This window comes from Alnus glutinosa, chromosome 10 (assembly GCF_958979055.1).
Source record: "Alnus glutinosa chromosome 10, dhAlnGlut1.1, whole genome shotgun sequence".
In the NCBI taxonomy this organism is placed as follows: domain Eukaryota; kingdom Viridiplantae; phylum Streptophyta; class Magnoliopsida; order Fagales; family Betulaceae; genus Alnus; species Alnus glutinosa.
The window spans coordinates 7583692-7600503 of record NC_084895.1 but is presented as its reverse complement, the minus strand read 5'-3'; the positions used below and the strand labels follow the sequence as shown (position 1 = coordinate 7600503).

At 35.5% G+C, this 16812-nt stretch overlaps 1 protein-coding gene and 2 long non-coding RNA genes across 3 annotated transcripts; 1 reads left to right on the top strand and 2 right to left on the bottom strand.

Moving 5' to 3' along the window:
• The first annotated feature begins 4689 nt into the window (after positions 1-4689).
• LOC133878818 (uncharacterized) lies at positions 4690-5746 on the top strand. The gene is made up of 3 exons (XR_009902000.1): positions 4690-4879; positions 5018-5118; positions 5511-5746. It is a non-coding gene; the product is annotated as an uncharacterized LOC133878818 (long non-coding RNA).
• A 3284-nt stretch (positions 5747-9030) lies between these two features.
• Positions 9031-10803, bottom strand: LOC133879706 (uncharacterized). Its single transcript, XR_009902138.1, has 2 exons — positions 9400-10803; positions 9031-9324 (listed from the first exon to the last, which is right to left on the bottom strand). It is a non-coding gene; the product is annotated as an uncharacterized LOC133879706 (long non-coding RNA).
• Positions 10804-14270: 3467 nt separating this feature from the next.
• LOC133880223 (non-functional NADPH-dependent codeinone reductase 2-like) lies at positions 14271-16812 on the bottom strand. The gene is made up of 4 exons (XM_062319127.1): positions 16394-16812; positions 15620-15863; positions 15352-15531; positions 14271-14669 (listed from the first exon to the last, which is right to left on the bottom strand). Exons 1-4 carry the CDS (start codon positions 16732-16734, stop codon positions 14445-14447), a joined length of 990 nt encoding a protein of 329 aa, XP_062175111.1. The 5' UTR covers positions 16735-16812; the 3' UTR covers positions 14271-14444.

Below are 16812 nucleotides of genomic sequence, written 5' to 3'. Positions count from 1 at the left end.
CTAAGACGATTGTACCACATGCGTCCGGATTGCTTTAACCCGTATAAAGATCTTTGTAGCTTGATAGAATAAATACTTCGGGATTTTGAATTACATGCTTCAGGCATTTTGTATCCTTCAGGGATTTTCATGTATATATCATTATCAAGTGATCCATACAAATATGCTGTAACCACATCCATTAAACGCATATCCAAACTTTCTGTAACTACCAAGCAAATCAAAAATCTAAATGTAATTGCATCCACTACAGGGGAATATGTTTCTTCATAATCAATACCTGGTTTCTGCAAGAAACCTTGTGCAACAAGTCTTGCTTTGTATCTCACAATTTCATTTTTCTCATTGCGTTTTCGTACAAATACCCACTTGTATCCAACAGGCGACACACCTTCTGGTGTTTGGACTACAGGTCCAAATACTTCACGTTTTGCTAGTGAGTTCAGTTCTGCCTGAATTGCTTCCTTCCACATTGGCCAATCATTTCTACGTCGACATTCTTCGACGGATTGTGGTTCAATATCATCATTACTTCTGGTAATGTCAAATGCAACTTTAAATGAAAATATGTTGTCGACAACAATTTTATTTCTATCCAATATTTCTCCTGTACTTATATAATTTATTGAGATCTCATTATTTTCAGGTACCTGTTCCTCTTCAGGGGGTAACTCTTCAGGAGATTCCTCTTCAAGAGGTTCCTCTTCAGGAGATTTCTTTCCAGGAGAATTTTGTACAGAAAGTTTGGATGGATCAATTTCCGTTGCCTGTTTTGTGGGTAAAGCCTTTTCAGGAGCGCCGATTTCATTTCCTTGTGCTTTTCTCTTCCGGGGAATCTTATCCTTTGCACCAATAGGTCTTCTACGCTTCAGGCGTGCCTTAGACTCATTTGCTGCTGTATTAGTTAATTGTCCTACAGGGACTTCTATCTTTGCTGGAGTATTAGCAGCTGGAATGTGAGACTTAATTATTTTCTTGTTGTCAGTAAATGCATCCGGCAATTGATTTGCAATACTCTGTAAATGAATGATCCTCTGAACTTCTAGTTCACATTGATTTGTACGAGGATCAAAATGTGATAACGTCGAATTATTCCAAGTGATTTCTTGTCGTGCTTCTGGCAACGACTTTTCTTTCCCTAATGATGGGAATATATTTTCATCAAAATGACAGTCTTCAAAACGTGCTTTAAAAATATCACCAGTTAAAGGCTCAAGGTATCTAATAATAGATGGAGAGTCAAAACCAATATAAATCCCAAGTCTACGTTGAGGTCCCATTTTAGTGCGCTGAGGTGGAGCAATTGGAACATATACAGTACAACCAAAAATGCGAAAATGAAAAATATTTGGTGGTTGACCAAATGCAAGTTGTAAAGGAGAATATTTTTGGTAAGATGTTGGTCTGATCCGAACTAATGATGCAGCATGTAATATTGCATGTCCCCAAGCAGAAATAGGTAGTTTTGATTTCATAAGCAAAGGTCGAGCAATTAACTGAAGTCGTTTAATAAACGATTCAGCTAAACCATTTTGAGTGTGTGTATGAGCAACAGGATGCTCAACATTAATACCGATTGACATGCAATAATCATAAAATGCTTGAGATGTAAATTCACCCGCATTATCCATCCGAATAGATTGAATTGGATAATCAAGGAATTGTGCCCGTAATCTAATTATTTGGGCAAGAAGTCTAGCAAATGCAACATTACGAGTAGAAAGTAGGCAAACATGTGACCATCTAGTTGATGTATCTATTAAAACCATAAAATATCTAAATGGCACACATGGAGAGTGAATTGGCCCACATATATCCCCTTGAATTCTTTGTAAAAATGATGGAGATTCAAGAATTACCTTAGAAGGGGATGGTTTTATTACAAGTTTACCTTGAGAACATGCAGCACAAGGATAATCACTTTGTAAAAGAATCTTCTGGTTCTTTAAGGGATGCCCATGAGAGTTCTCAATTATTCGACGCATCATAATTGTTCTCGGATGTCCAAGACGATCATGCCAAAGCATAAACATCTTTGGATTAGAGCACTTCTGGTGCATCACAACATGTGATTCAATTGTTCTTATTGTTGTATAATACAACCCGGAAGAGAAAGCAGGCAGTTTTTCCAATATGAGCTTCTGGCCCGAAATTATTGAAGTAATATAAAGATATTCGTCACTGCCTTCATTAGTGGTTTCAACATGATAACTATTTAGACTTTAAAACTGATTAAATTTCTTCTAGATTTATAAGAATACAAAGCATCATCAATACAAAATTTTGTTCCTTTTGGCAATATAATATTTGCTCTTCCAGAGCCTTCAATTAGGTTTGATGAACCTGATATTGTATTGACACTAGCTTTGTTTAATATTAAGTATTGAAAATATTTCTTATCTCTAAGAATTGTGTGCGTTGTACAACTGTCTGCTAGACACAAATCTTCACCAATCATTTTGGAATTAATCATTCCATCAGTATGACCCATACCTCCATACATAATAAAATAAATATTAAATTTCATTAATCAAAATAAAATAACAAAATAAAATTAAAATTGACAATATAATGAAAACATATAGATATTACTACAAGATTATTGTGATTAACAAAATTCATTTTAATCCACTTTTCTTTCTCTTTTATGGATGCTTGATATAGGTCGATCAAATGTTTAGGCGTACGGCAGGTACGCGACAAATGTCTTTTCATATTACACCTGTAACATTTATCGATCTTAATAGTAGGTTTATTCTGTAAACCTTTGTTTTTATATTCTTTCGCCTCAGTGTGGTTCCACTTCTGGTGGAAATGAAAATTTCTTTTGTAAGAATTATGAGTACGTTCCCATTGACCTCTATAATATATATATATTCTACCACGTCCACGTCCACGATCACGGTTTCCTTTATTACCATGAAATGAGGTTCCATTTGCTTCAGGAAATGGTGTAGAACCCGTTGGACGAGATTGGTGATTTTTCATCAATAGCTCGTTATTTTGCTCAGCAACTAGAAGACAAGATATTAGTTCAGAATATCTTGTGAATTTACGCTCTCGATATTGCTGCTGCAGGAGCACATTCGAGGCATGAAATGTGGTATACGTTTTTTCTAACAAATCCACATCAGTAACTTTTTCTCCACACAATTTTAATTGTGAGCTGATTTTAAAGAGTGCAACTTCATGTACATCCAACAATAATGAGCTTTTTGGGAGGATAACTGTCTTCTGGTACTTGTATCTCTCCCTCAAATTATTCCACAAGGTCAATGGATCTTTTACTATAAGGTACTCATTTTTATTTAATTCATCATGTAGATGATGGCGAAGAAAAATTATTGCTTTAGCGCGATCCTGCGGGGATGCTTGATTTTCATTCATTGCTTTATCACGATCCTGCTGGGATGCTTGATGTTCATTCTTAATAGTATTTCCAAGATTCATAACATCAATATTCATAGCATTATAAAATGATAACATTTTAGTTCATATTAATCGCACATGGATCATAAGATTCATATGTTTTAATATGATTCTTAAAACAATAAAAATTTCTAAGCATATGTTAGAATGTTAATTAACAAAATAGATAATAAGATTACTAAATCTTAAATAGACTTACAATGATTGAAGAATATCCCACGGATAGCTTTTGATGTTGAAGATCAAAAGAACACAACAACTGGCTAGAGCTTCGTGCTGATAACGTGTTGTAAAATTAATGAAAATAACAAGACAAGATAAAGAGATTGTAAATATGAAACTAGTTCTTCAGGAACTATGTATGATTCTTCTCTATAATTGTGTGTTTTACAAAGTATCCAATACTCCCTTTTATAGACATAGAATCATAGTGGGAGGTTAAGGAATTAAAAGGCTACATCAATGTATTACATGAATGTTATGGAATTCTAAAAGATGACATGAATGTGTAGAATTCCAATAGATGAAACTAAATGGTCATCCACCAAATATATGAATGCATTCATAACAAGGCGCGTGTTATTGGTGGGATCTGAAATTTTGGACCGATTTATTTCCTTTTCCCTCCTCTTTCTTTCTCCTCCAGCGCACAGTTGCCTCCCTTATGCTTGAGGTCTTTTTTTTTTTTTTTGAAATCACGCATGCCCTTTCTTGTTCTTTTCGATCTTCTTTTTATTTTCTTCCTTCTCCCCTGACTTCCTTCTTTTCGTTATTTTATTGTCTTCCACCGAGAGACCAAGAGAGGGAGATCGGAGAGGGAGGCCAAGAGAGCTGGAGAGAGAGCTGGAAAGAGAACTGGAGAGAACCTGAGAGAGACACGCGGTGGACTAGCCACCACTGGGGGTGGAAGACGGCGCCGGAGGCCAGTGGGTCATGGCCCGAGGCCGGTAAAGCCAAGGGACGTCTTTTTCCGGCATTTTCTCAGCACCCAAACAGGGAGCAATTCATTTCTCGGTAAGTAGGGCTTTGATTTCCATTTTTTTTAGTTTGTTTTGGAAAGGTTTTGTAGAGAAATCATATGGATATCGTGATTTTGGGTTTTATTTTGTGTGGATTTGGGTACTGTTGGATCCTTTTGGATTTGTAAATGTTGAAGTTTTTGGGTTGATTGCACAAGATTTTTCTGTAAGACTGAATGGGCGGTATCTTCTCTCGAATTTTTATTTTTTATTTTTTTTTCTTCTTCTTATGTAAGTTATGTGTGTGTGTGAGGTTGTTGACTTAGTGGTCTCTCCAAATCAAAAAAGGGTCTCTGTGTCTCTGGTTTACCCATGTGACACACTATCCCCTCCCCTCCCCTCCCTCCCTCGGAGCTTCTTATAGTTATGTGCCAACAACCATTTCAATCATTTTGGCAGCTTGATATAGTGACATTTTGAATCCTCAAGAGGTTGGTTCACTGGAATCCCATCTAGTTTGGTGCCTTCCTCCTTTTTTTTTAAAAAAAAAATTAATATTATTATTATTATTTATGTCATAATCCTGTATGTCATAATCCTGGTTCGCCTAACTTTTTATGTCTATATAGAAATTTGAAAGGATAATGCGCGGAATCCAGGGTGCTCTTGTTGTTGCCTCAACTCTCCAGATTGTTGTTGGCTTTAGTGGCCTTTGGCGTAATGTTGCAAGGTTAGTACTTTGTAATTAAGATGATTGAATCAGCCGAATTAGTGCTCCATTGCTTAACTGCACAAGCTTTTGTTTTATTCTGTGCAGCTTTTGTTTTATTATGTAATCAATGGATGCTGTCACTAAGAATTCGTTTTAGAGTAGTCTCGATTGTTCAAAATATGCTCGTTTGATGCAAATGTGAACTCTTGAGTGTTAGAATATAAAATTAAATAATAAAATATTCCACCACTCTAAATTTTCAATTAAACACAAACCTAATGAGGGCCCCAAAACATCCAAGATTGATGGATTGGGTTTTTAATCTTTGTCGGTTACGCCGCAATTCCTCCTAATCTTACAAGTCCTCCTAATCTTAAGTTGGTAAGTTTTATGTTTCTTTATTTATCCAGGTTCTTAAGTCCACTTTCTGCTGTTCCCCGGCCTGGTCGCTTTGTCAGGTTTTGGGCTATATGAGTTTGGTTTTCCTGTGGTATGTATCTATGAACTTCCAACAACAGAAAGAGTTTTTTTGGAATTACATGCTACTTCTTAGATTACTTGTGAAGTTCAATAAAAATTAATGCTTATGTCCATATTAATCTCTGTAATTATTGATAACTGTAAAATAGAGTTAGAGAAAGATAAAAACTTAGAGCTGCATTATGTCAGTAACCTTTTTTTCCTTTTTTTTTTTTTTTTTTTTCGGAGTATAAGTCAAGAAATTTTGGGTCTGTTTGTTTGTGATTCTTGTTTCCACCTGAATAATATTGCAGTTACAGTAGCAATAGAACAACATGGCAAGAAATCTCTCACTGTCTCACTGCAAATGGGATGAGATTATCATAATCAACCTTTTCTAGGCTGAGAGGCTCATGTGAACAACAGGACCTTTAAAACATCATCTTTAATCACTTTCCCGAACTTTGATTCAAACATGCAAACCAAGGTTGAGTGGATTGAGGCATTACTTGATCAAGGACACCTGTGTCAAGCTTTTGGCTGCTCAAACTTCTTATTTATTTCATTGCATTCTAGAAATGATGGGTCTTTCTGGTCTTTCAACATACTCATTGCCCTTTGTATTTTTTTACACTGTACAAAATGGATTTAGATTGCAACGTGCAGGTGCTTGAGTTCCAATACACATTCTAAGCCACAGTCTTTGTTATAAGAACAATACAACTGATTTTAGAAGCAATAAAAACAGCCAGTTCTATGCTTCTATTGCTGATCGATCTGTTGCTTTACTTTAAATAATTTTATATATTTTTAAGAAGTAGCTTAAAAATATGTAATGAAGGGCTTAAAAAGGGAAAAACAAGGAACAAATATATTTAAATGGTATCTTTAAATATTTGGATGTAAAATATTTAAGCCCATTATTATTATATTTTACTAACAATAATTATTCGATTTTATGCTTACCAAACGCAAAACCCTCATTCGGTTATTAAACATAATTTTTATAGTTTCAGAAAATTATATCTTAAACCCGCATTTCATGTAAACACATTTATCAAAAAATAATAAAATATTACCAGCCACATCAGCTTGTTGTGGGGCTGTTGTAAGAAATGAGTGTAGGGATCATTTCTCAAAAAAAAAAAAAAAAATGCTTGCACATGAGCATTGTTGTGCAATTGTTGTATAAGAGTTGTGCAAATAACATATCTATTTTATTATTTCTTTGACCTGCAATACCAAACGCCTTAATTTATGGGGAAAAAAAAAAAAAAAAAAAAGCTAAAAGACTATTATTTTGACAAGCGGTTTTGGTTTTGACAAAAAAAACTAAATATTTTTTTTATAATTAATATTTTTTTATTCTCTTTTCATTTCTGTTGTTTATTTTATTATTCTATAAATGACTATTAATTTTTAGTGTGCAAATAACATCTCTATTTTATTATTTCTTTGACCTACAATACCAAATGCCTTAATTTATGGGGGAAAAAAAAAAAAGTTAAAAGACTATTATTTTGGCAAGCGGTTTTGGTTTTGACAAAAAAACTTAATATATTTTTTTATAATTAATATTCTTTTATTCTCTTTCCATTTCCGTTGTTTATTTTATTATTCTATAAATGACTATTCATTTTTAGTGTGCAAATAACATATCTATTTTATTATTTCTTTGACCTGCAATACCAAATGCCTTAATTTATGGGGAAAAAAAGAAGAAGCTAAAAGGCTATTATTTTGACAAATGGCTTTGGTTTTGACAAAAAAAAATAATATATATATATATATATTTTATAATTAATATTCTTTTATTCTCTTTCCATTTCTGTTGTTTATTTTATTATTCTATAAACATTTATTCATTTTTAGTCTGATATGCTTCCATACTCTATTATTTGATTTCATTTTATTGATTTATTCACAAATTATTATCTATCAATGTCTTCTTTGTTTGTATTTTTTTTTTTTTTCCATTTCTTGATATTTGTTTTACTTTTGTTGTAACTTTTTCAAAGTGTCTTTTATTGTCTCATATAATTTACTAACAATTACAGTATTTGCTAAAAATATATTAAGCTTGTTCCTTGCTATATATATATGAGAGAAATCTGTATATTTTTTTATTCCTTTGAAGTTAAGCTGAAGTGGTATTATATAAGTCACAATGTCATTGTTATTTGTTGCACTTGCATACATTCATCCATATATCAACGAACTATATATTATATTCATATGATGTTGTATACTTGTGTGACATTAAGATATTAAAAAAAATAATATCATATGATATGAGATTATCTAAAATTTATAGGAAGTAATGAAGTATGATAATATTGATATTAATATTAACTAATCTATATAAATATACATGCTTGATACTTATAGTTTATAAGTTATATCTTTATATAACTCATTATTTATACAAAGTAACAAATATATATGATCGAGCTAATGATGAATCGAGTGAGAGGGTCGGCTCGAGTCAGACGTTATATGAGCCGGGCGCTAAAGGAGTCGAGCTCGCAAGCCCTCGTCGAATTCCATTGAGCGAGTCGGTTATGTATCACTTATTAATTGGGCGGGTTTTTATAGTAACGAGCAGATTTGTACAGTGTCGAACTCGAGTTCGAATCGAACTTAACTGAGCGGGTATCAAGCCCCGCCGACTCGTTTACATCCCTATCTCAAGGAGAAGGAGATGCAGGGTTGTGATTATTCTTCTAGGATGTTTGGGTGTGTGATTTTTTTTTTTTTGTATTCTTTATAACTTTTTTTCAAAATTACAAATACCGAAGAATAGAAAAAGGTAGAGAAATTATGTTTGAAAGGTTTAAAGAATAAAATTAAAATTGAAAAATGATATTTGTGTGATAGTTGTTTTAAAAAAATAAATAAATAAGTATTCATTTATCACACTCATATTATTCTGACTGGGATAACATGTTTTAAGCGACTTTTCATGTTAGTCACTTAAAAAAATATATTTAAAATACAAAATTTATTTAAAAGATAACATGTCAACCGGTATAAAATGGTAAAATTTCCCAAATTTCTCTTTTCCCACCTAGAAGAATAACTTAACTTATATATATATATATATATAGAGAGAGAGAGAGAGAGAGAGAGAGAGATGTTATTTTAATGTGGTAAATAAATTTCCCAAATTTCTCTCTAACTTATCTATCGAAAACATATTTAACTGTTTGCTCAGTTTAAAACAATTCTGAAGGGGAATTTTGGCAAGTATGCCCATTTCTAAACCAACCTATCTAAATTTACTCAAGGGGAGCCATTTCATCTGATCCTTACCCCTATTATCTCTAAGTTGATTAGATAATCATATAATGTCTTCCCAAGATTTTGACCAAACCAGCTCAACCCGGCCTGAGTAGTAATTTCATTCTTAAACCATAATAAGCCAAAGATAAAACTTACACAAGTAGTTATCATTGTTGAAGCTTTTAAGCAAATTTATGAGCTGGATGATATACCCAACACAATATTATTATATAACCAGAAATTCAAGTTCCAACTCACCACATACAAATTATACGAATGCCTGAAATGGTTTGTGCAATAGAGTCTCTGAATATAATGGCCTCCCATTTTCATTGCAGTAGCCTTTTTGGCTGAAAATCCCTCCATGCATGCCTCAGAACAGACCTCTAGAATTTCTCACTCCAGTCACTGACAGTTCAGCCTCTGGATATCTGCCAATGGTAGAGATCACCTCACAGTTGCTTTGACAATGGGAGGTTTGTCCTGAATGTTTTAATCACAGAATTAGGATAAAATAATACTATAAAGCACAGTAAAAACATTTCCGCAACTAATTACCTCCTGAGCTCAATTAGTGAATAATCAATCTCTGCTATGATTATAGCCTCCTCGTGTTCGGTGGTTGCCACGACTTCTCCAAACTGCCACAGTTTTGTAAGTACTTATGCGATAAGATTACGTACCAGCCTAAGGAGCTTCACCGAATTCATAAATAGGTGTGTTGAGTGCTCAGCCCAGAGATAAGATTAGGATTATCATTAATAACTCAATTTGGGGCAGGTGATTGGATTAAGAGAAATAATTCAAGGGTAATAAGATAATGTTTTCTAAAGAAGAAGCTCAATCTCTTAAATATTGCCACGTAACGTTTTTCTTTAACATTTTCAGGAGCTAGAATAACAATATCCCCAAACCCCTCCCAACCCATAACAGTGGCCGTTGAGCTCAAATGCATCATCGTGGCACCTCCAACCTCTCCCCCTCTCCTGAATAACCTTGCCAGCTTGCCAATCGCCTTGGCATTCTCTCGCGGTGGCTCTTCTACATCAATTTCATTTTTGTCCTTCACTACTTCATTCCCCCAAGTCTCTGCCACTGCATCTTCGTCGACTCCTCTTCCTCCACTACGGGTTTTAGGCGCTTCAGACACATTTGTCATGGCTGACACGTCGGCTTCTCTTCCGTCTCCGCAAGTTGCATATGTTTTGGCCGCAGTTGGATCTCCATCGACACCTTTGATTCCTCCATGAACTCCGTGCTCGATTGGCGCAACCCACATCGCATCCGGACTATGTAGGTGGCCGGTGCGGAGCAGGTCATAGTGCACAGATCCTCTTTGAAAGCAACTTGGGTTGCTCCCATTGTTTAACAGATGGTAGGTGCGGTGCAAATCGCAGCTCATGGTTCCTCTTCAACACACGGTACATCATCTCAGGCAGCCCACTCATCTCCAAAGATCTACGAACACTAGTCTGCTTCTCACTCGGTATTGCACCGTGGTGAAAAGGCGAACAGTTTTGTGGAGATGGAGCCCCTGGGTTGACAACACACGACAACGTACAGTCACAGGCAAACAACGTCGTACAGTTCCGCTCTGTTGCGAACGGTGACGCACCGCGATGATCCCTTCGCATCCGGGTCTCCCTTTTGACCTCTATGTTTCCCGCGAGTTCCCCTTCCTTGAAGAACAAATTGCTGCAAAGGTGGCCCTTTTCAATCTGCGCATCGTAATTGGAGCAAAATCCATGGTTGTGTTGGTCCTGCAGTTTAGTGGAGCTATGGCAACAGATGGTTATCTAGGGGTGACACCGATGGTGGCTGCTGAGAAGGCAGCATCGGATGGGATGTTTAAGGGTGATGATGTAGGGGACGCAGCGGCTCAATTAAGAGTTGAAGTGATTCGTACACACGTGCAATGGTTAATTTAATCACCTACCTATAATTGAATTCTTAATCCTAATCCTAATCTTATTCCCGGGCTAATTAAGCAGGTAACAAAGTGTGAAATAAAATTTGAAGAAATCGCTTGGTATTCCGCATGTAGTACACATCAATCTGCCAAGGAATTGCTATTGTACAAAGAAAAGCAATATGTCAATATCCACTTACTGGTCCATCAAGAGTGTTGTGGCCCCAAGCCACATAACCAGCTCTAGCATCTCGGGCAGGTGAACAGGTTGCCACATATAACTGTGAGACACTCCTCATCAGTTTGTAAAAAATAAAATAGACATGCTCGCAATCAATTTTGATGTCTCCCAAGAGATTATTGGTCATTTAATTACATGTGAAGCAGCAAGGCTTTCTACACTCAAAGGAAATGCTAAATCGTGTTTATTGGCCAAACATCAGCTGCGAAGTTTATGAATAAGCTAGTTAATAGTCACCAAATTTCCTCTGTAAACTGGCCAACTATGACCAAATTTAGAAGAGAAATGCATGGAAGACATAATTACAGAATCTGTATAATATTGTCTAGCACATCGATAGGTATGCTTTCCAATAAAAAGGAAATTATAGGGGTAATTAGCTTTTCGGCTTTTCTCCATGAACTACCAAATAATGCGCGATGCTTCCATGAACTACTAAATCGACAAAAAAAAAAAAAGCATTCAACTATCAACTTTACACATTTTGCCCCCTTCCGTCAGTCAGACCCGTTAACATGGACGGAATATACTGATTTTGGACGTTAATTTTGATTAAAAGACAAAAATTCCCTCAATTGAAAAAAAAAAAAAAAAAAAAAAAAAAAAAAAAAAAAAAATGGTTATTAATTTGGTTTAAATTTATTAATAAAAAATATAAAAACTAATTATTATTATTATTATTATTTTTTAAGAAAAAAGAGCATAAAAAAGCAAAAATATAAAGAAAAAATAATAGGGCAAGCCACCCCAGAGGTGGGTCTGGCCACCTCTGGGGTGGAGTGCGAGCCACCCCAGCTTTTCTCTGGGGTGGCCGCACAGGTTTTTTCAAGGGTGGCCTAAGGGGTGGCTGGAGCCACCTCTGGGGGTGGCTCGCAGGCCACCCCCTCCATCTAAGGGGTGGCAGCCACCCGCCTCCGGCAGCATTCCTTCTTCTTTTGTATTTTTTTTTTAATCACTATTATGTTAATCTTTTTTCTTTCAAATTATTACTTCATTGTCAATATCTCTTCCAAACTATCAATTGTGTTAATCTTTTCCCTAAACTACCAAAATAATGTAATTGTCCCCCTCAAAGCTAACAAAAAGTTACCAAAACAATTGACATAACTAATAGTATTGGGGAATATTGACAATGAGGGTGATAACCTGCGGCCATGTACATGACTATGGAAGAAGTTACTGGCCCGCGTGGAGCTTTGGGGCACAATTAGCCGTGAATCTGGGCCATGTATGGTTTTGTTGGGCCTAGAACCTTATCTCTCTACCTGGTCTCGTTTTACATCACCACCCAAACATTATAGATGGTAAAAGAACTTCACTATCATAAGCTTATGCTTAAAAAAATAAAAAATAAAAAAAAGGAAAGAGAGAAAGATAGAGAGAATAATTCGGATGGTAAATAAAAAGAGAAATGATCCCTACACTCATTTCTCACAACAGCCTCACAACAAGCTGACGTGACTGGTAATATTTTATTATTTTTTTACAAAAAGAAAACAAAAAAAATAATAAAATATTACCAGCCACGTCAGCTTGTTGTGGGGCTGTTGTGAGAAATGAGTGTAGAGATCATTTCTCAAATAAAAATGATTCATTTCCTGGATCAAACTAAATTTTTTACAAATATAATAGTATGTGTATATATTACTAAATAATGAATATGTTACTATGCCATTTTTAAAATTTTAAATGATCTAACACAACACCAATAAATATAACAAAACAAAATATTAAACTTAAATTATCTACGTTTAACTTGAAATGGAAATGATCTTAAAGAATTAGTTGATCGCACGCTAAATCCTGAATCGAGATAAGGAAGGTCAAGCACAAAATATCCCGTCGGATCACTTATACTTAAATTATGAGATCATCCAACTCTCGATATGTCAATAAATAAAATAAGATTAGAAAAATCTAAAGTTTCAAAAATCTGGGCGTGTACTCACGTGTAAGAGAACAAGCTGGGCGCCCTTTGAAGCGGCCTCCACGATCGCCTTGTGAGAGTGCACGATATTCCGCACCTTATCGAGCGTCACCGAAATTTGGCACAACCCGATCTTGAACTAAAACCATAGGCACCAGAAAACACACTTGGAAGTTTTTTCGTTTTGTAAAAAGGAAACAGAAATTAAGGATAAATGAGATAAAGAGCCTTGCCTTGGTGACGGGGGAGTGGGCAAGGAAAGCGCAGGTGGAGCCCTGGCCTGTTCTGGCTTGTAAGAGGCGGCCATTATCGGAGCGAAGCCGGTGTGGATTTGGGTGAAATTGGTGGAATTAGCGCGGCGTTTGGGGTAGAGGGAAATAGGAGGGCTGGAGAGGAATTTAATATTATTATTATTATTTTTTTAATTTTTTTATTATTTTCTTTTGACAGCACAGGAATCTTCCTCTCTCTCGTCTCTCTCTCCAGCAGCACCCAATTGTTCTTTCTCCATGGTTTCTCCGAGATGGCCAAGCTCTACGACCCACTCATCTCCCGTGTGAAAAAGAGCGTCAAAGCAAGAGATATAGACCCACGCACGTAAAAATCCCCATTTCAATTTGCTCATTTGCTGTGAATTAACGTTAGGGTTTGGGCCAGAAAGATAAGAGGAAGAGAATAGCAGGTGGTACTTTGGGTTTGAGTTTGAATGTTCGAACAGCAGCATTGAGCATTGCAAAGAGCCGATCATTTCAAAAAGGTAATTTTTTTAGTGTCGTACGTGGCTGTTTTAATAGCAACACTTTAGTTTTTATTTTTTTATTTTTTTTATAAAATAGTATTATATTATTTTTGCCAATAAAACTTAAATTAACAAATTACTATTGCGGACGTAATTACTTAAAAAAGACCCGTTATTATTCGTTCATTTGATTTGTAAAGAATCCTACTCTAGCAGGAGCAAGGCCTCTCTCCCCAGTTGTGTATATATATATATGTGCCTAAAATGGAGAAAAAAAATAATCAAATATTAAACATTTCCGACTATGCAGTGCAAACCTCACATCAAGCACCTAATTCAAAACAAAAAAATAAAAAAATAAAAAAAAAATAGCAGTGCAATAGTAACATATTAAAAAATATGTGTATGTTTGTAAAATGTGTTCTGTGGATAATTTATTTATTTATTTTTATTTAAAAATGTGTTCTGATATGATAAAAAGGTAAAAATTATTTTTTGTATATTTTTAAGAGTTGTGTTTTGGGTCATTTGTTAATATTTTTGTTTTGGTAAGACAACAAAAATTTTAACAAACATAATACTTCTATAATTACATTGTTTCAATTTCTTATAATTAAAAAAAGACGAAGAAAGACATTTTATTTTTTATTTTTAGTAGGGGGGCAAAGAAAGAGCTCTATAATATTGTACACACAGAAGAGTTGAAGCACTTAAACAAACCCCTATTACACTCTCTTATAAAGAAGCTACGCATGAGTAGTGTTGAAGAAAGGTTAAGCCTTAAGCCTTAAAGCTCTCCATCCCAAAGCTCTTCAACGGACTTGTAGGGTCCACGAGCCGAAACAAAGTTCTCGTGGAGCAACATCCGGTGCTGCTTGATTTGACTGATCTTGTTACAGTCATCCTCTGATAGTTCCCAGTCAAAGATCTGCAGGTTCTCCTTCAACCTCTCCTTGTTGTAGCTCTTCACCACAAGAGTCTCCCCTTGCTCATAAATCCATCTAAGACAAACCTACCAACAACCCACACTATCATCAACTTACTTCAACATATTGAAGCATATATATATTCACACACACAGCCACATGCATGTATTGGTGTATTAAATCACCGATTATTCCAAAAACTTACGTTTATAGAAAAAAAAAATTAATTATTTAATTTATGCTCTAATACTTCATCCCTTAAACTCTCCCTTAAAGGTGAAGCCCCAAAAGTAAAATAGTTAATTGAAAGTGAATGACAAAGAAATGGTTCGAACTCAAAACCTCTGTTTTGATATTGTGTTAAATCTACATTTATTCTAAAAGCTTAAACTTATATGATGAACAGGTAAAGTTAGAATATAAATAAAATAGTTAAATTAACCATTTTCTATCGGCTTAAATTTTTGGAATAAGTGGTAATTTAACACGATATCAGAGCCAAAGGTCCTGAGATTCAAACATTGTCTCTATTATTCATCTTCCATTTCAATTAAAAATTTAGTTAAATATAATTTAACCCCCTCAACTAACAGCTATTTTTTAAAATTAGTTAAATATAATTTACACAATAAACTGAAAAGTGTCGTGATTTTCTCTAATATGTGTGTGTTGTGTGTGTGTGTGTATATATATAATTCTTTTTTTCCCCAAAGCATTGAAAGCTTGGTGTTTGCTATCTTTTCAATTTGATGAAATAATGAATAGAACCTGAGCAACAGTCTTTCCCCGAGCTTTTGCAATCTCCTGGAGTACTTCATTCTCCATAACACGGTTGGTGCCCCAACTACTCCCTTTTGCACCCAAAGGAGAGAAAGCAGTGACAACAATTCCATTTGCCTTGCAAAATTCTCTTAGTTTCTTCTGTTGCCAAACTGGGCTCATCTCCACCTACACAAATCACCATCGATCTTTAATTTACAGTACTAATATATATATTGTTTGTGAATAAAAGCTGAAGCTGGTGCAGTGGACTCACTTGGTTCACTGAAGGAGGAATAGTGGCAAAGGAGAGCAAGTTCTGAAGCTTCTTGCAAGAGAAGTTGCTGACTCCAATGGACTTGGCAAGGCCAAGCCTCTGGCACTCCTCCATGGCTGCCCACACAGACTTGAAATCCATCGGCATCAGGTCCTCTTCATCAACAGGCCATCTCCCCTTTCCAGGCGTCGAACTGATTGGCAAGTGGATCAAATACAGGTCTATGTATTCCAACTGAAGATTCCTGCACAAATTGGTCATCTCCAACATTATTGCTTTAATTTCTATTTAATTAGTTGATTTTCCATATATCACTGTTAATTGTTCCCAGGAAATTCAAATTTCCCCAACATGCAATTTAATCTATGACGATGGCCAAGTATAATTTTGCAATTGCCTCTTGGAAATTGGATATACATGTCAAATTGAACTGACTGTAATCATGTTTCCAAATTATTGGCACCATATTTTTTATAACCACTGTTAGTTAAAATTCCCTAATATATTTCAACCAAAATTCGCTAATTTTGTATTGAATTCGTATGAAACTCACTTGAGATAAGTGGTGTCTTACGATCAAATGTTCGAATTTTCTGAAATTTAGACCAATAATTACAGATGATCATCTAATCGGTATTTATCTCTGTCACTCTGTGATACACACGGCGAACACTCAAAATGTGAAATTAAAATCAAGAAGAATCATATATATATATATACCGCTGAAATGATTTTAATTCTGTGCTTAAGTTGAGAAGAAACAGTGAGACTGACCCAAGTGATTTCTGTAGAGCTGGAAGAACAAGATGAGGATGAGCATCATTACACCAGAGCTTGGAAGTAATGAAAAGGTCGTCCCGGGAGGTGACAAGGCCGACAGTAAGAGCTTGGGCAATAGCTTCTCCCAAAGCCTGCTCTGACCCATATAACGAAGCTGTGTCGAAGTGCCTGTAACCGAGCTTGATTGCCTCCAGGACCGCCGATATGAGGGTGGCGCCGTCGTTGGAATCTGCGGCCGTGCCAAAGCCAATCACCGGCATGGCCTTGCGGGTGGAGGAGGAGCTCAGCACCACCTCTGGGATTTTACTCGCTGTATTTGTTGCAGCACCATCCATTTTGTGTAGTGAATATCGTGAACGACACCTCCAAATGTTAGATTTTGGTCTGAAAATGGAGTGCGATCGCTGATCGAG